Source organism: Podarcis erhardii, assembly GCF_964252035.2.
Source record: "Podarcis erhardii genome assembly, chromosome: 2".
Classification (NCBI taxonomy): Eukaryota; Metazoa; Chordata; class Lepidosauria; order Squamata; family Lacertidae; genus Podarcis; species Podarcis erhardii.
In genome coordinates this window covers 113,439,208-113,458,332 of record NC_138498.1, presented here as the reverse complement: position 1 = coordinate 113,458,332, position 19,125 = coordinate 113,439,208, and the positions used below count along the sequence as shown (strand labels likewise).

At 44.9% G+C, this 19,125-nt stretch overlaps 2 protein-coding genes across 3 annotated transcripts in view; one reads left to right on the top strand and one right to left on the bottom strand.

The window, feature by feature from the left end:
• The window catches only part of LOC309337240 (vespryn-like), a 411,113-nt gene that overhangs the window by 390,372 nt on the left and 1,616 nt on the right, over positions 1 to 19,125 (bottom strand). For both annotated transcript variants that reach the window (XM_081854001.1, XM_081854000.1), the window contains exons 2-3: positions 18,214 to 18,417; positions 14,934 to 16,529 (exon numbers count right to left, since the gene is read on the bottom strand). In XM_081854001.1, coding sequence (XP_081710127.1) covers positions 15,997 to 16,529; positions 18,214 to 18,289 — 609 coding nt within the window. In that variant the 5' untranslated portion in view covers positions 18,290 to 18,417 and the 3' untranslated portion in view covers positions 14,934 to 15,996. The remainder of the gene's footprint in view (positions 1 to 14,933; positions 16,530 to 18,213; positions 18,418 to 19,125) is intronic.
• On the top strand, positions 4,317 to 13,515 carry LOC309337260 (16 kDa beta-galactoside-binding lectin-like). Its single transcript, XM_081854026.1, has 4 exons — positions 4,317 to 4,430; positions 9,617 to 9,696; positions 10,975 to 11,146; positions 13,299 to 13,515. The coding sequence occupies exons 1-4, from the start codon at positions 4,422 to 4,424 to the stop codon at positions 13,443 to 13,445; spliced, it is 408 nt and encodes a 135-aa protein (XP_081710152.1). The 5' UTR covers positions 4,317 to 4,421; the 3' UTR covers positions 13,446 to 13,515.

Here is a 19,125-nt window from a genome sequence, read left to right as displayed (position 1 = left end):
AAGGGAGCAATCCTAACTATGGGAAACCAGCGCAATTTATCCCGGTTTAGGTGAAGCTGGTGTAAAGCACACCTGACCCAAATCAGTTCAGGAGCAATGCTCCTGCCGGCTGAGCCATCGTAAGCCCAGCAGAGGGAAAACAAGCCTTTAAAATAGAATTTGGTTCACGCTGCCCTCTTTGCTGGTGTAAGTTGCACTGGGTTGCCTGGTCACATGTTTGGGCAGAATGGGGTTAGGATCCAGCATATTCCCCGCAGAATGCTCTATTCAGCATCTCCAGGTCAAGCTGGGAATAGGTAAGGTGAAGGTAAAGGACCCTTGGACAGTTAAGTCCAGTCAAAGGCGACTATGGGCTTGCGGCGTTCGTCGCACTTTCAGGCTGAGGGAGCCGGCGTTTGTCCACAGACAGCTTTCCGGGTCATATGGCCAGCAGGACTAAACCGCCTCTGATGCAACGAGACACTGTGACGGAAACCAGAGCGCATGGAAATGCCGTTTACCTATTAAAGAAAAGGGTTATGTAGAAAAAGATTCAAAGTTCCAGACAGAAGTGATAAATAATGATTCTAAAATTCTGTAAAAAATGTACAAAATATTGTTGGAATGGAATATGAAAGATGAGGAAGTTAAATCGGCAATGGTACAATGGGCCAAAGATTTTGGTTATAATATATAGTTTGAGGATTGGGTAAAACTGTGGAAGGAGAACTTAAGATTCACTGCTTGTATGACACTAAAAGAAAATGTTATGAAAATGTTTTACAGACGGTATATCACACCGGTAAAATTAGCAAAAATGTATAAGACGTGTAATAAGTGTTGGAAATGTAAGGAAACAGAAGGAACATTTTATCACATGTGGTGGGAATGTAAGAAAGTGAAGGGATTCTGGGAGATGATATACAATGAAATGAAAAAGATGTTAAAATGTACATTTGCAAAGAAACCAGAGATATTTCTCTTAGGGATTACAGGAAAGGAAATAAGAAGAAAGGACTTTAAACTTTTCCAATATGCAGTTACAGCAGCAAGAATCCTATTGGCCCAGAATTGGAAACAAGAGGAAATACCGACGGTAGAAGAATGGAGACTGAAGCTGACAGACTATGCAGAACTGGACAGACTAACTGGGAAAATCAGATATCTGCGAGACCAAAAGTTCATTGAGGACTGGGGAAAATTTGTTGAATATCTGAAAAGAACGTGTGATGTGCAAACAACGCTAGTGGGGTTCCAAGAAGCACTGTGAAAGTTGAGATATATTGTTTGAACAGAAATAGAAGTGGGAGGGAAGGTTAATGGCAATATAAACAGAAGAAATGTGTAACTGGGAGGCAAATATGGATGATTGTCAGAGAAGCTAAAGGAAGTCCAAATAGAGTTAAATTTGTGGAAATTCTGATATGATTGTTTATTTGTGTTGGAAAATTAACAAAAATTATTATGAAAAAAAAAAAGGAAATGCCGTTTACCTTCCCGCCAGAGCGGTACCTATTTATCTACTTGCACTGGTGTGCTTTTGAACTGCTAAGTTGGCAGGAGCTGGGACTGAGCAATGGGAGCTCACCCCGTTGCAGGGATTTGAACCCCCGACCTTCAGATTGGCAAGCCCAAGAGGCTCAGTGGTTTAGACCACAGCGCCACCCGCGTCCCTTAAAGGTGGGAATATCCCCTGCCTGACATCCCTGGAGAGCTGCTGCAGTCACTGTAGACAATACTGACAATACCATAGGTCTGACTTGGTAGAAGGCAGCTTTCTGTGTTCCTTCTCTGGGCAGCCTGTGTCCCCCTTATTTTTCACCCAACAGGCAGACACCAGTGTTGCTGTGTCGTGTGTCATATTGGCAACTTCGTTCCATCGTGGTTCCTGCAACGTGCCTCTAGAGGCCTCATTAATAACTTTTGGTGCATGTACAATTCTGGAGTTCAAGGTGCAAGATGATAACAGGCCGGCCAATTCTTATAATGACAGCAGCTAAGATTATCCACCCTGGGGATGGAGGAAGGTGTTTTGGAAAGCGACAAGAGAAACACCTGCCCACCGTCTCTGTCAAATCAGCTTCAATGCAAATAGAAGCTGTGGGAGCAGAGAGGGGGGCCTTTAAGTTGGCAGGTCTCCATTTAAAACATCTTATTAGCACCAGCGCAGATGCACTTGGGAGTAATTTGGCTGTTAACATCTCCCAGCTGTGTCTGAGCTAATGATCCCTGGGAGTCACCCACAGGCTTTGACAGTGTGAATTCACCAAGGAGGAATCTACACAAGAGATTCTTAATTATTATCATCATTTTTTAGCGCCTTTAAAAAATGCTGCGCGGTAATGGGTGTTTAGCTGTTGTGGCTTTCCCCAAAAGAATTATGGGACTTTACTTTGATGATGGTGTTGTTGTTGTGAGAGTCCCTGTAACAAAGGGATCGTTTCTTTCATTCTTTTTAAATATTTTTATTAGAATTTTCAACATAACAGTTTATCAAAAACATATCATCCTCATTTTCCCCCTTAGTTTTTCCCTCCCCCCTCCCCAAGAAACACCCCCTCCCACCCCCAGACTTCCCTCAGGTCCTCTATCTGATTTTTCAGCATATGTTATTCTCTGCATATTGTAAAACTCTAAAGATCCTTAATTTATCTGTCTATATGTTACCAATAATAAATTTGTGTATGTTTATTCAAAACCTGCCAAGGAGTCCAGTTCACTTTGCAGTTTCTTTAAGTACTTTGTAAAAGGTTCCCATTCTTCTTTAAAGCCACCGTTGTCCTTATCAAGCAGTTTATATGTCAATTTTGCCAATTCTACATAATCCATCAGTTTCTCTTGCCACAGTTATTTGGTTGGGATTTCTTCGTTCTTCCATCCTTGTGCTAGTAAGACTCTTGCCGCCGTTGTCGTGTACATAAATATGTTCTTCAGTTTCCTTGGCAGGACAAAGGGATCATTTCTATACCCAAAGAAGAAGAAAAGATTTTGTTTGGATACATTACACAGTAATTTTGCCCATGTTTTTACTGGTGTCTGTAAGGTCAATCACGCTTTTATTTTCTAGGCATGCATAGGGAATTCAGAGAGAGGGGAAGATATATGGCTTAAAGTCTTACAGATTAAAAACAAGGTTTATTTGTCTGAAGGTTTGATTTCAGCCTCCAAATAAAGTTGTAAGAAGGTAAGAATTCTCTACTGCTAAAGTTGCTCACTTACTTTCAGGCTTTACATTTGGTCACTACAGATGTAAGTTATATCTGCAAGGTATTTGCCAAATTCCAACAAGCACTACAGCAATGTACATACTATACATTTAAAGCAGTATCATAGCTCTTTAAACTTCCATGGCTTCCCCCAAAGGATCCTGAGAACTGTAGTTCGTTAAGGATAATGAGAGATGCATGGAGACCCCATTCCCCTCGGAGCAACGATTCGCAGATATCCTGAGGGATTGACTGTTAAATCACACAGAGAATTGAGGCTCTGAGAGATCATTCCATTAGCAGCTGCCCAGAGCAATCCTATATACTTATTTACCTGGGTGTAATTTACCTGGATTCAGTGGGACTTAACATCTGAGTAGATGTCTGGCGTTGTTCTGTGACAGACACAAAAACACTGACAGACTCAAAAACATTGCTCTGACATTTTGTGGGTGGTGGTGCCCTGATCTTCCATCAGCATGGACAACAGCCAGAGATGATGGGAATTGTAGTTCAACACTTTCTCTATGTCAGGGGTCAGCAAACTTTTTCAGCAGGGGGCCAGTCCACTGTCCCTCAGACCTTGTGGGGGGCCGGACTATATTTTTGGGAGAAAAAAAGAACGGATTCCTATGCCCCACAAATAACCCAGAGATGCATTTTAAATAAAAGCACACATTCTCCTCATGTAAAAACATGCTGATTCCCGGACCATCTGGGGGCCAGATTTAGAAGGCGATTGGGCCGGATCCGGACCCCAGGCCTTAGTTTGCCTACCCATGCTCTATGTCAGTGATGGCCAAACTTGGCCCTCCAGCTGTTTTGGGACAACAATTCCCATCATCCCTGACCACTGGTCCTGTTAGCTAGGGATGATGGGAGTTGTAGTCCCAAAACATCTGGAGGGCCAAGTCTGGCCATCACTGCTCTATGTTCATGATGCTGGGACCTGACTAAAATTATGGGTTCCTCACATGGAGTCAGGAATGCAAAGGACATCGAATGGACCAAGAGAGACACAAGTCACGTCACTTAGCAATTTGGTTAATGATTGGAGAGACTCCAATTTCCATTGGCCAGTCTCTTCCTCATTGATTGATTGATCCTTACAGGCTTGTTCCTGATTGGCAGGAAGAAGGCCACACCTCCTCTTGGCCACTATTTAAAGCTCAGGCAGAAGAAGGAAAACTTGCTTGCTTTGGTGTTTGTCAGAAGCTGAGTCATCAAACCTTCACAATGGAGACTGTAAGTTGTCCGGAGGGAGTGGGCTATGAGAGGAGTTTAGTTTGTTCTTTAATGTTAGATAGGGTCAGCTGGTAAGCATTTTAGCTTACTGTTTAATCTTCTTAAGTATATTTGGAAGTCAGCCCGGTAGAATTGATGGAGGCTTATTTCTAAGTGGAGCTGAGAGATTGCAGCCTTAATGAGTCGGGGAACAGAGGTTGCTGCTTCTGAGTCAATAATAGGTTTCTGCAGCTCATAGTGGCATGCCCATATCTAAGGATTCTTGAATGTTGCTCTAGCAAAACCTCCTTAAAACCGTTCTCCCCAAAAGCTCCGCTGCTGGACAGAATGCATAAGGAACTAGCAATCCAATTCTGTCTGGGTCTACGAGGTTGCAAATCCTATTGTACTTCTGGGTGTAAACGTGGGGTTAGAATTGCAGCCAGTGGTGGAAGTTTCCTAGTTCCTTGTCGTATGGGTCAAGGTGGATGAACTGTTCATAGCTGCAGCAGTGCCTTCTGAATGAAGGCTAGTATCGCCTAGTACTTCGAGCTCATAGAACTGCCCTGGCCCTACCGTTTAGGCCGGGTGACATTCCAGCCTCAGGCAGTTGAAGCTGGGCGTTGTGAAAGGGTAGCAAATTCGCTGTATCTAACTTCCCGTATCTCCTTACTGCTAGAAAAAGGAAAGGTTCCTGTAAATTGTTAGAGGTGGCCGGCTGTGCGTAATTTGCTTTGGGCAACAAAATGTATCTTTCACGGTCATTCCTGTTTTTGCTCGGTAGAGCATGAGACACTTAATCTTGGGGTCATTGGTGGATGAAAAATTCTTGCATTGCAGGGGTTGGACTAGATGACATTCATGGTCCCTTCCAACTCTACAGTTATGTTTATCCATGAGTTGATTATGAACAGAAGGAGTCAAGGCTACGGCAGTTACTCATGCCTTCAGAGTAGCTATTTGCTGATATAACGGCTGGTAATAAACTAATTTAATTATTGTGCTGTGCATGTGACCAGGCATGCCTTCAGAAATTATTCGGCGGTGCAGCTAGATATTAAATTGCTTAAAGCTCTCCGGGCTTCATTTTCTTATTGTTTTCCTGTTTAGATAATGCCTATTACTTAAATTCATTTCAAACTGTAGCAAAGCAACTCTGCTGTGTTTGGGGCCTTCCGGCATATTCCGCAGAGTGTGGCCCTGAATCTCTGCCCGAAAGTTTTCTCTGATGATTCCACTGGGCTTATTAGGGGTTGTAAATGTTCTCTCTTGCTCTGCAAGCCATGATACTTTGTGGGAGACTTGTGGGTAGGAGTATGCCAGCCATTGTCTGGTTTGGCCTTGAGGAGGGCAGAGGCCTTGTGAGCAAAACGGAAAGGCAAACGCTTAGCTATAGCTCCTCATGATAACGGACATTCCTGAAAAAAGACGTCTTTGATTATCTTAACCAAAAAAAGAACATTCCTGTTGGATTGGGTCAGAGAAACTCAAACAACTCGTCTTGCTCATTTACTCATTAACTGCAGCTGGCTTCTTGTGAAATGGAATCGAAATAGCCGAATTTTCTCCCCTGTACAAACACATTTGTAAAGCACTAATGGTTTTCTGTGCTGTTGTAAACAAAAATCTGCCCTTTCCCCCTTATAGGGTATCCAAGAGCCCATATAGAGTCCTTACGTAGGTTCCCTATTGGTAGGAGAAAATAACAGAGGCCAACCAGAGAATATTGAGAAGCAAAGCAGCTAGTAAGCTTGATCTTCATTGATCTGTTGCAACAGGGTGCTCCCCTCACACGCAGGAGAGGAGGAGGGACCCAGAAAAATGGCGTGCAAGGTCTTATAAATACAGTTACAGATGGGTAGCCGTGTTGGTCTGCCATAGTCAAAACAAAATAAAAAATAATAATAATAAAAAAATCCTTCCAGTAGCACCTTAAAGACCAACTAAGTTAGTTCTAGGTATGAGCTTTCGTGTGCATGCACACTTCTTCAGATACACTGAAACAGAAGTCACCAGACCCTTCTATATAGTGGGGAGGGGTATTACTCAGAAGGGTGGTGGGAATGGGTGATAGGCAGATAGCTGTGATGAGCCTGTTGACGACTCTTAACGAGTGCAATAGGTCGTACAGGAAAAAGCAAGGGGTGAAAAGGTGAAAAATGGCTTTGTCATGTATAATGAGATAAGAATCCAATGTCTTTGTTCAGACCAGGTCTCTCCATGGTTTTAAGTTTGGTAATAAGTTGCAATTCAGCAGCTTCTCTTTCCAGTCTATTTCTGAAATTCCTTTGTAATAGAACAGTTACTTTGAGATCTTGTATAGAATGTCCTGGGAGATTGAAGTGTTCTCCTACTGGTTTCTCTGTCTTGTGATTCCTGATGTCGGATTTATGTCCGTTTATCCTTTGGCGTAAGGTTTGGCCTGTTTGTCCAATATAGAGAGCTGAAGGACACTGTTGGCATTTGATGGCATACACAATGTTAGACGATGAGCAATTAAATAGTCCCGAGATGGTATGTGTGATGTTGTTGGGGCCAGTAATGGTGTTGTCCGGGTGTATGTGGCAGCAAAGTTGGCATCTGGGTTTATTGCAGGCTCTGGTACCAGTGTCCATGTTAAGTCTGGTTGTAGTATTATTGTGGGTTAGGAGTTGTTTAAGATTGGGTGGCTGTCTGTAGGCAATGAAAGGTCTTCCTCCCAGAGCTTGAGAAAGAGAACTGTCATTGTCCAGGAGAGGTTGTAGATCTCTGATGATGCGTTGTACTGTTTTAACTTGGGAGCTGTATGTGATGACTAGAGGTGTTCTGTTATTTTCTTTTTTGGGTCTGTCTTGCAGCAAGTTCTCTCTGGGTATCAGTCTGGCCCTGTTGATCTGTTGTCTAACTTCATCTGCTGGGTATTTTAGTTCTAAAAAGGTTTGCTGTAGATCTCTTAGGTGAGAGTCTCTGTCTGTAGAATTGGAACAGATGCGGCTGTAACGTAGTGCCTGGCTATAAAGACTTTTGAAATTGCCACCCTGTAGATCAAGACCACCCCAGAAACATCATACATACATCACAGAAGGGGTGTAACCTAAGACCACCCTCCAGTTACATCACACCTACATCACAAAAAAGCGGTCTAAAACAGAATTTTGAATGTTGTTTTTCTCCTGTCCTTGTTTATCTTCCGTCTGGCAGGCTACTTGATTGGATTGCCTGGGGAGCCTGGCCAGTCTTTTGTAATGATAAATAGTTAGTTCCTGGGCCAGGTCACAGGCTCACACCCTATTCATATCTTAAATGTGCCCCCAAGACAGGATCCGTGAGGAAAGAGACAATGGAGAGGTTTTCCACTTTGACCTTGCAGAGAAATAATTTGCTCAGTTTGGGAATCAAAATGGTTTCAGGTCAGTCTTCCTGTGCTGATCTATGTACGTGCTTGGTTGGTACACTTATGAACATTACCATATATCTAAGACCTCAAAATTCCTATCACAGTGCCTCGCCCCACATCATAATTTTGTTCTGAAGTAATGAACTCTTTGTGTGACTCCCTTGTCTGACCTGAACTACACCTGCAACCAGCATACTGCCCTCCAGCTGTTGGGGGCTCCCACTCCATCCTCTCTGGCCATTGATCATTTTGCTGGGGTCTGATGGGAGCTGGAGTCCAGCAAGAGCTGGAGGCCGCAGGTGAGCCGTCCTGAAAATGCCTCTCTTCCAGCTGGATTCCTAGAATTGCTGGGAAACGGGGAAGGCTTGTAATTTCTTGCCCTGTGTCCCTGCTCTGCATATGGGAGCATTCACCTGGAAACCAGCAATAACAGCTGTGTAACACTTCGTCTGTGATCATGTCCAGACCATAGATTTAAATCACTCATATACTTGGTTTCCCCTAAAGAATATTGGGAACTGTGGTTTAAGATTTTAACAACTCCCGGCACCCTCTACAGTTCCCAGGAATCTTTGGGAACAAAGCTGTTTTAAAGTGGTATGAGTGTTTTAAATGTATAATACAGATGTAACCTACTTCTCCAGTTGGATCTCTGGTTCCTTCTCCCTTCCCCTTCCATGCTTGCAAAATTACAGTTCCCAGGTTTCCTGGGAAAGGGTGGGGGGTGTTCCTAACCTTTTTTGGGGGGTGGGCACCAGTCATAACATGGCTGTTGTGGTGGGGTTGGGATAATGCAAAATGGTGCCTGTGGAATTGTGGTGCAATACAAGATGGCGGTGGCATAAAAAGGTAAAGGTACCCATGCCCGTACGGGCCAGTCGTGACCAACTCTAGGGTTGCGCGCTCATCTCGCTCAAGAGGCCGGGAGCCATCGCCGTCCGAAGACACTTCCGGGTCACGTGGCCAGCGTGACGAAGCTGCAACTGGCGAGCCAGCACCAGTGCCGCACACGGAAACGCCGTTTACCTTCCCGCTATAAAGCGGTACCTATTTATCTAGTTGCACTTAGGGGTGCTTTCGAACTGCTAGGTGGGCAAGAGCTGGGACCGAATGACGGGAGCTCACCCCGCCGCGGGGATTCAAACCGCCGACCTTACGATCAGCAAGTCCTAGGCACTGAGGTTTTACCCACAGTGCCACCCGCGTCCCGTCACATAGCAGTGCAGCATAGCATAATGCAAAATGGCCGCCACATCTGAAAGACCAGAAGCAGAACATAGCTGTCAACGTTTCCCTTTTTTAAAGGGAAATTCCCTTATTCCGAATAGGATTCCTCTCATGAAAAGGGAAAAGTTGACAGCTATGGACCAAAACATGATATGGACATGTCCCCTCCATCAATGGAAATAATGGCCACTGTCCCCACTTGCTGACAGAAAGAAGCTTGTTACATGCCTCCTTCATTCGGAATAGATGGATAATTCTGGAACCCAATGAACTGTGGGCATGTTTAAGGGTTGTGTGTTCAATAATAGAGAGGCCAAGCAAGTGGGGGTGGGGAAAAGGAAACAATACTTCATTGATTAGGGTGCAGCTGGGCCATTTCTGGGAACTGCAAATATTCTGATGGTGTTTCCTGCTTGGCAGGGGGTTGGACTCGATGGCCCTTGTGGTCTCTTCCAACTCTATGATTCTATGATTCTATGATTTGCAGGGAGTTTCTTCCAAGAGAAACTGGAGTGGAAATGGTTCCCCTTTCCAGATAGGAATGACAGTGATAAGATGTTACCTGTGTGCATTCTAATGCTCTTTGTTTCTGCCTTTCCTCCAGCAAATGGTTTTTTCTCACTTGTCAGTCAAGCCTGGTGAATGCATCAAAGTGAAGGGGAAAGTGCCACCAGAGGCCAAAAGGTTTGTGTTGTTGAAGGTGGGCTGGTCTATTTTTGTTGGTGGGGGGGAAAAAATAGAAAGGAGAATTCATGAATGCCAAGCTCTAAGTTTGGGGTAAGTACTCTTTGGTGAAGGAACTCCAGCAGAGATTTAAAGTCACAAAATATGCAGCAAAGCAGAGCGTGGAAATACAGGCTGTATTTAAAATATGCCCCTCCAAAATGTCCCCTTAAAAAAAATCTTTCCAAAGTGTCTCTCTTCCCCCTGCATAAGAAAAGACCACATGTTTGGTATGTTATAAATGGTTTACTTACAAACTCTCCAAAGGCCAGATTCATGTGCTTCAGAAAAGTTGCACAGGCAGTAAAACCTAGGTTGGTTACAAAGTGGTGAAAGTGCCTAAATTATTGGTATAGGAACTCAATCATGGTTTATGAGAGCCATGCGGTTGCAGCAACCAATACGTTATTGGAATGATAAGGTAAAAGATGCAGTACAACCATATATTTTTAATTAGTAATCTAACCAGCCACTGATGCTGATCACTACTAAAGGATGCTTAGCTTAACTTTCCTTAAGAATAGATGCTATTTTGTGTGCTTTTATGGGCTCCTCCAGATGAACTGTCCACCCTGCTTTTCAAAGCTTACACGGAGCTTATACAATGCCTGCTCTTTATTGAGCGTTTGCCCTGACTGTGGAGGCAGAGCATAGATGTTTTGGGGAGGTTACATATCTTCTCATTAATCATTATCTGACTCCTCTTAGTACAAGCAAGTTAAACGGTTCCATGATCACCACCACCAGTCTGTTAAAGGACTTGAAAGATGCAGTCAAATACCTTCAGCAGTGGCTTAGCGTGGGTTGGCAGTGCCCGGGGCCACATGGAGGGGGTGAGAGGGAGGTAAATGGATGTAGTACGCATGCACATTCAACTGCTTAATGGTATCCACATCACATGGGAGATGGCAGCTGCAGAGATGAGAAGAGTTCTTTGTCTGGAGAGGTCACATGGAGAAGCTGTTTTCAATGGAGCCCAGCGATGGAAGCACACAACTGTATTGAAGCAGTACCGGGGGTTTAAATTTGTGCCCCGGGTAACTGCCCCCACGCTACACCACTGCCAAACAGGACTTTGCAAAGACGAAGGCTTTTGCCCAGTCACAAACCCAGGCTGGGTCAATCGGCAACAGTATCCTACTTCCAATATCCCCATAACAATAGAACCGTTAGTCTTTGTCTCCACCAGCTCCTGCTAAATCTGAGTGCTCGTCTCATGTGGTCCTCCCCTCTTTCCAGCTTTGCCCTCAACTTGTGCCACGATGATTCAGACACGATCCTCCACTTCAATCCTCGCTTTGATAGTCACGGAGACGTCAACAGCATTGTGTGCAACTCAAAGACGAATGGGCAGTGGGACTCGGAGCTGCGGGAGTCTCTGTTCCCCTTCCAGCAGGGAGAAGACACCAAGGTGAGCAGGAATAGCCTCAGCACCACCAGAACTTCAAGGAGAGGCAGTGGTCATTCCTGGATTGGGTGCCTTGGGCACTGGGAACTTCAAAATAAGTTGGATCCTTGGTCCATCTCTCTCAGCACTGCCTTCGCTACCTGGCATTGACTCTCCTGGTATTAAGTAGTGAGTGGACATAGCAGATGACAGAGATTTCTCCAGATAGTTCTTTATAAGTAAACTGGAACTGAACTGAACTGCAAACAGCTCAGCCGGCCTGCTTTTATAGGTAGTCGACTGTCAACATTGTAACAACAACAACCACCCAGGGTTTCCCGCCTAAATTAACTGACGTGGACCTGAGTGAAAACTATATACACAATACCCCCTGGTGGCCAGGGTGAGAACTTCAATACATAACACCTGGGTTTCAGGGAGGGGCTACCTGAAGATGCTGAAAAATTGAACCCAGGTCTTCTGCATGTGATATGATTGCTCTATCCCCTGGGCTATAGCATCCTCAGAGGGGCTGCTAACCAGATAGGAATGTAATGAATTAATTCTCTTCTGCTACTTCTGCCTTTCTGAGGGTGTTCTGAAGTGAAGTATGATCATTTGTGGTGAATCTCTCTCTCAATTTCGGCACATAATTTCTTATAATAATTTATTATTTATACCCCGCCCATCTGGCTGGGCTTCCCCAGCTACTCTGGGCGGCTTCCAACAAAAGATTAAAAATACATTAAAACATCAGTCATTAAAAACTTCCCTAAACAGGGCTGCCTTCACATGTCTTCTAAAAGTCAGATAGTTGTTGTTCTTTGACACCTGGTGGGAGGGCGTTCCACAGGGTGGGTGCAACTACCGAGAAGACCCTCTGCCTGGTTCCCTGTAACTCTGGGAACTGCCAGAAGACCCTCGGAGCTGGACCTCAGTGTCCGGGCAGAATGATCGGGGTGGAGATGCTCCTTCAGGTATACTGGGCCGAGGCCATTTAGGGCTTTAAAGGTCAGCACCGACACTTTGAATTGTGCTTGGAAACATACTGGGAGCCAGTGTAGGTCTTTCAAGACTGGTGTTGTGTGGTCTCGGTGGCCGTTCCCAGTCACCAGTCTAGCTGCCACATTCTGGATTAGTTGTAGTTGTAGTTTGCGGGTAACCTTCAAAGGTAGCCCCACATAGAGCGCATTGCAGTAGTCCAAGCGAGAGATAACCAGAGCATGCACCACTCTGGTGAGACAGTCCGTGGGCAGGTAGGGTTTCAGCCTGCGTACCAGATGGAGCTGGTAAACAGCTGCCCTGGACACAGAATTGACTTGCGCCTCCATGGACAGCTGGGAGTCCAGAATGACTCCCAGGCTGTGCACCTGGTCCTTCAGGGACACAGTTACCCCATTCAGGACCAGGGTGTCCTCCACACCTGCCCACCTCTGGTCCCCCAAAACAGTACTTCTGTCTTGTCAGGATTCAACCTCAATCTGTTAGCCGCCATCCATCCTCCAACCGCCTCCAGACACCCCCCGCAATGCAGGCATCTCAACACATGGTTTCCCATCCAATTTGAAACCATACCAGACCCTGCTTAGCTTTTCAAATGTTCTAGCAATTTTATTGCTGCACTGCTAGAGGGAGAGAAAGGATAGATGTGTTTTGGTGTGAAAAGCATCAATTAGCTGGTTTTTTCCCATTAAAATGTTAAAAAAGAGGGTTGCATCCATGTCCTGTTTACAGTAGACCTATTGAAATGAATGAGCTCAATTTTTCCATGCCTATTAATTCAGGGGGCCTACCCTAAGTAGAACTGGCATTGGCTACAACTCTGAATTTCTCTCCCCAACCTTAACTTATATAGCCAAATGATGAAGGTCATGGTTTTAGGTTGAACTGCCCTAACAGAACCCCCCAAACAAAATTGATCAGGAGGTGTAATTGCAAGGGTGGTAGTAGTTAGCTAGCTAGTTAGCTAGCTAGTTAGCTAGCTAGTTAGCTAGCTAGTTAGCTAGCTAGTTAGCTAGCTAGTTAGCTAGCTAGTTAGCTAGTTAGTTAGTTAGTTAGTTAGTTTTCCTCCCTCCATTAATCCACTCTTGTTTGGGCCATAAATCTCTTGGAAGCATCTAATTGCCTCTTTCCAAGGAAAAACCCATGACCCTAACTCCTTGACTCTTCTTCCCAGATCTGTTTGTCCTTTGATTACGAGGCAGTGACTGTGAAGATCAACGGAGACCAGGAAGTCAAGTTCCCTAATCGGCTTGGGGTGAATTCTGCAAAAATATTCTCGGTGGAGGGAGACATTGCGATCAAAAGTGTCAAGTTTGACTGAAGTTCAGCCGTGTCTTATTTTGTATGTCTATAGAAGGAAAACAGAAAATAAAATGTGTTGCTTGACCTTGTCTGCCTTGCCATTTTCTTGGGGATTCCTTGTTGTTGTTTAGTCATTTAGTCGTGTCCGCCTCTTCATGACCCCATGGAGCAGAGCACGCCAGGCACTCCTGTCTTCTACTGCCTCCCACAGTTTGGTCAAACTCATGCATGCTGGTAGCTTTGAGAACACTATCCAACCACCTCGTCCTCTGTCGTCCCCTTCTCCTTGTGCCCTCCATCTTTCCCAACATCGGGGTCTTTTCCAGGGAGTCTTCTCTTCTCATGAGGTGGCTAAAGTACTGGAGCCTCAGCTTCAGGATCTGTCCTTCCAGTGAGCACTCAGGGCTGATTTCCTTCAGAATGGAGAGGTTTGATCTTCTTGCAGTCCATGGGACTCTCAAGAGTCTCCTCCAGCACCATAATTCAAAAGCATCAATTCTTCGGTGACCAGCCTTCTTTATGGTCCAGCTCTCACTTCCATATATCACAACTGGGAAAACCATAGCTTTAACTATATGGACCTTTGTTGGCAAGGTGATGTCTCTGCTTTTTAAGATGTTGTCTTGGTTTGTCATTGCTTGTCATTGGATTCCTATTGACATACAAATACCACTCCATTCTGGGAGGCAAACAGATACCAGCCAATGACAAATGCGAACTTGGATTAAAGTTAGATTGTTCCTGATTTGAATTCCAGGTTTTCTCCTTGGCTAAGGTGTGAATGCATGCACGATTTCATTATGTTCCATGAGATTTATCTAGAACCCATGTTTCATTGAACTTAATTTACTGTTTTTACCCTGCTGTTCCCAGATCAACAAGGATGAAACAGTCCCAGTTCTTGGGTTTAGAATCTTAAAAAGACAACACAAAAGGAAAATGGATTCGGAGGAGGAAGTGAGCAAACTCAGAACAGTTTTCAGTTATAATTTCTTTTAATGACCAGCTGGGATGGAAGCATTTGAAGGAGAACAGGAGCCAAAAGTTGTTGCTTTCTCTTCTCTTACCTCCTGACAGGTTATCATTTCAGGTGACTTCAGTAAATAAGCATTTAATAGAATGTATAGAAATGCAATAATTCTGCCAGTGAACTTGTGAAGCAAAAGCACTGAGCTCTTTCAAAGTGTGGCACAACCCTCTGGCAGTGTACACACACCATATGCTTAAAGGACACCCCCCAAAAAATGCTGGGAACTCTAGTTTTAAGGATGCTGAGCTTTGTATCTCTCTGAGGTGTAAACTACAGCTCCCATAATCTTGCAGTGTGTGTGAAAAGTACGACTGCTGCCTTGGCCTTATGTATTTGAGCTTCTTGGTGACAGCAGTCTGGTCCCTTGGTGCCTTAAAAGAATTGAAATTGAAATATTTTATTGTCACTTGTACAACTTGCATACAGTGAGATTACACAAGCACCCAGTGTAATACAATGAATGCAGTACAGTTGTACCTTGGAAGTCGAATGGAATCCGTTCCAGAAGTCCATTCAACTTCCAAAATGTTCAGAAAGCAAAGTGTGGCTTCTGATTGGCTGCAGGAAACTCCTGCAGCCAATCGGAAGCCCCGTTGGATGTTCGGCTTTGAAAAGAATGTTCAAAAACTGGAACACTCACTTCTGGGTTTGCGGCGTTTTGGAGCCAAAACATTTGAGAATTAAGCTGTTTGAAAACCAAGGTATGGCTGTACTTGAAAGAAATGTGTTCAGATTTTTCCTTCACCATAATATGGTAACTGTCTCCTTACAGCTGTCTTTGTTTAAATTTTTTTATTTTGTTTTGACTATGGCAGACCAACCTACCTGTAATTAGTTTAACATTTTGGCCAACAAAAATGTCACAAATTGGTGAGCAAGCTTTTAGTTATTTAGCTATTTATATAAATATTTATATAAGAGAGCCAGTGTGGTGTAGTGGTTAAGAGCGGTGGACTCGTAATCTGGTGAACTGGGTTCGCTTCCCTGCTCCTCCACCTGCAGCTGCTGGGTGACCTTGGGCCAGTCACACTTCTCTGAAGTCTCTCAGCCCCCCTCACCTCACAGGGTGTTTGTTGTGGGGGAGGAAGGGAAAGGAGAATGTTAGCCGCTTTGAGACTCCTTAAAGCGAGTGAAAGGCGGGATATCAAATCCAAACTCTTCTTCTTCTATACTGCTGTATCATAAAAAAATGTCAGTGGTTTACAGCGACCTATAAAAAGAGACAATAAAATCATAAAAGGTTTTGAGTCCACCAGAACTAGGTGTTAAGCAAAGCGAGGAAGAGGAGTGATGGAGGAAAGCTGTCTTGCTCTTGACATCTGCATCGGTCAAAAATCCATTTCCCTTTTATGCCTGATGTGCGGCTGGTGACAGAGCACTCGCAGTTCAGAATTTGCCACTCGGCCATTGGGTTTTGCTGGGGAATTTGAGATTTCAGCAGCTCAGCCTGACTCCCCAATACACCCCGAAAAAGGGACAGATTCTCTCCCCGGAGAACGAGGCTGCAGGGAAAGTGAATATCAAGTCATCCGTATCGGCGTCAAAGAAATCCACGCGACCTCCTTCGTAATCCAGGTACACCCGGATCTTCCTGGGCTCGTATCTCAAGCTCAAGAGGGTCCCTCTCGGAGGATGTAAACGCCGTGAGCCGATAAGGAGACAATGGCGTCCGCAGTGTGTCTGGCAGGGCCTTGCCCAGAGCCCAGATTCCCCCGTTGGGATTGAAACTGACCTTTCCTTTCTTCACGACGGACTCTCTGGCAGCTCCCACTGCCCAGATCTCCATGTTTTCTTTCAACTCCCATTGCCTTTCATTTGGACGCGACTCTCCTTTCCTCCTGACGGATGGTTCTCGCGAAGTCCGCAGGGCCTGTGGCGTCGCCTCGTCTACTTCCACCTCCCACCAGTGTCTTCCCGAAACGAGCCTCTCTTGGCCCAGCACAAAGGGCTCCCAGTCGAATCGCGAAGGGTTGTCAGGCAGGTCCTGCGTCCTGCATCCCCATCTTACTCTCTTCAGGTCTTGGGAGAGGATGAGGTTGGCATGAGCTGTGCTGGGATCCAGAGTCACCTTCACTGCGGAGAAGAGGAAAAATAAGGAAAGAAGGATGGTTGGATTTTTTTTATTTATTTTGATTAAAGATTTTCTTGTTTTACAGAAGTATGTGTAATGTCTCTCGTATTTTTTCCATGTAACATTTTTACAAACCCGTTTCATTTGTTGAGACATTAGGGGGAGGAAAAAAAAGGGGTGGAGGGGGGAGATGGGGGGTCGGGTGGCGATATTTCTATTATGCTTAACGTATGTAGGGTTTGGTGTCAGCGTTGCTTGTGCTGTTCACTTGTGTTCCTTTGGTGGTGAGAGAGGTTGGGGTTGGCCTAGGGTGTGGTTGTTTGTTTATGATTGGCTGTGGTGATCTTTGTTTTCATGTGTGAGTGGGGTGGGTGGGTGTTTTGGATCAGGTTAGCCATATTGATTTGTATGCTGTTGGTGGATTATTGTCGTTGTCCTGTTGGGCTGTGTGTGTGATAAAGGGGAGCCATACCGGGGTAAAGGCGTCTTCTTCTGTTTGTCCCCGTGTCAGTTTCAGTTTATTGGTTAATTTTTCTATTAGGGCTGTTTCCCATACTATTTGGTACCATTGGTCCATGCTTACTCCTGACAGGTCTCTCCAGTGTCTGGTTATTGTTATGTAGTGAAGTTTCACCCTGGGCCAGCAGGGGGATACTGTATATAGTTTTCACTCAGGTCTGTAGATAGTTTTCACTCAGGTCCACGTCAGTTATTTTAGGCGGGAAACTCTGGGTTGTTGTTGCTACAATGTTGACAGCCGGCTGCCTATAAAAGCAGGCCGGCTGAGCTGTTTGCTGTTCAATTCTGTCCAGCTTGCAAGTAAAGAGCTGCTCTGGAGAAATCGCTGTGTTGTCTGCTATGTTCGCCCACAACTTAACACTTATGGTGTTTCTGGCTGCTGAAAGTAGGTGGGTTATGAGTTCTTTGTGGTGTAAATGGGCATTGTTGTCTTGGAAGATGTTTAGTAGGGGCAATTCTGGGGTAATGTCTAATACTTGCTTAGTTATTTTAGATATTTCTCGTGTGGCTGTTGTCCAGAATAGTTGGATTTTGGGGCACTCCTACCACATGTGGAGGTATGTTGGATGGTGCCAGTAGAAGCATAAACTTAACCAGAGAGGGACTCACAAAACTCGCTTTCCACCGGCTTCTGGTCAGGAGGCCAGCCTAACTTACCTCACAGAGGTGTTGCGGGAAATAATAATAATAATAATAATAATAATAATAATAATAATAATAATAAAAAAATTTATTTGTACCCCGCCGTCCCCGGCTGGAGCTGGGCTCATAAAACTAACACAGTATACACAGTAAAACTATACACAGTATACAGTATTAAATATGAGCAACGTAAGCCACCTCGAGCTTACAAAAGTATGGGATTTCAATGCAATGAAATTTAAATGGCTGCCTGGCGCCATTTAGAGCTTTAAACACCACCAGCAAAGCACCTTAAATTCACCAAGAACTGGACTGGCAACCGATTATTAGATTTACCTAGGTGCTCTAACATATAGCAAGCTGCAATCTTATGTTAAGAAATGCTTGTTTTGACATAGGATTACACTGAAATCATGTTTTTCATGGGGAGCAGGTGCGATTTAATGTAAAGGCCCCCTACTTGACCTCCATCTCATGCATTTAAAGAGCCAAAAGCTCCCTTATGTTTCAGTCGCGGAGATCTACCTTTCTTCTGTGTTTGTGAAAGGATTCGTAGAGGAATGTTCTCCTTGAACTTTTCATGCAGGCACAACTTTGCCATGGGTTTGGTGTTGCCGGCACAACGGTGCAAAAATGGGTGGCTTCGGCAGTGCAGAGGGGTGACTTTGGCAAGAATAAGACGTTCACTCAGAGGTCAGTCCTTCCCATGACTGTGGTGTGGCATGAATCCTGCAAGGCAAAATGTTTAATCTGAAGGCAATGGATAATAATAATATTATTTATACCCCGCCCATCTGGCTGGGTTTCCCCAGCCACTCTGGGTGGCTTCCAACAAAATATTAAAATACAATGGTCTATTAAATATTAAAAGCTTTCCTAAACAGGGCTGCCTTCAGATGTCTTCTAAAAGTCTGGTAGTTGTTTTTCTCTTTGACATCTGGTGGGAGGGCGTTCCACAGGGCGGGTGCCACTACCAAGAAGGCCCTCTGCCTGGTTCCCTGTAACTTGGCTTCTCTCATTGAGGGAACCGCCAGAAGGCCCTCGGAGCTGGACCTCAGTGTCTGGGCAGAATGATGGGGAGTGGAGACGCTCCTTCAAGTATACTGGGCTGAGGCTGTTTAGGGCTTTAAAGGTCAGCACCAACACTTTGAATTGTGTTCGGAAATGTACTGGGAGCCAATGTAGGTCTTTCAGGACATGTGTTATGTGGTCTTGGCGGCCGCCCCCAGTCACCAGTCTAGCTGCCGCATTCTGGATTAGTTGTAGTTTCCGGGTCACCTTCAAAGGTAGCCCCACCTTCTCTTTCTCTGCCTCTCCAGCGCTGAGGGAAGGCATCCGGGTCATGTGGCCAGCATGACTAAGCCGCTTCTGGCGAACCAGAGCAGCGCACGGAAACTCCATTTACCTTCCCGCCAGAGCAGTACCTATTTATCTACT

Coding starts and splice junctions, on each gene's coding strand:
- LOC309337260 (XM_081854026.1), top strand. Junction 9,697..10,974: donor GTGCCACCAGAGGCCAAAAG/GTTTGTGTTGTT, acceptor CCCTCTTTCCAG/CTTTGCCCTCAACTTGTGCC. Junction 11,147..13,298: donor AGCAGGGAGAAGACACCAAG/GTGAGCAGGAAT, acceptor TCTTCTTCCCAG/ATCTGTTTGTCCTTTGATTA.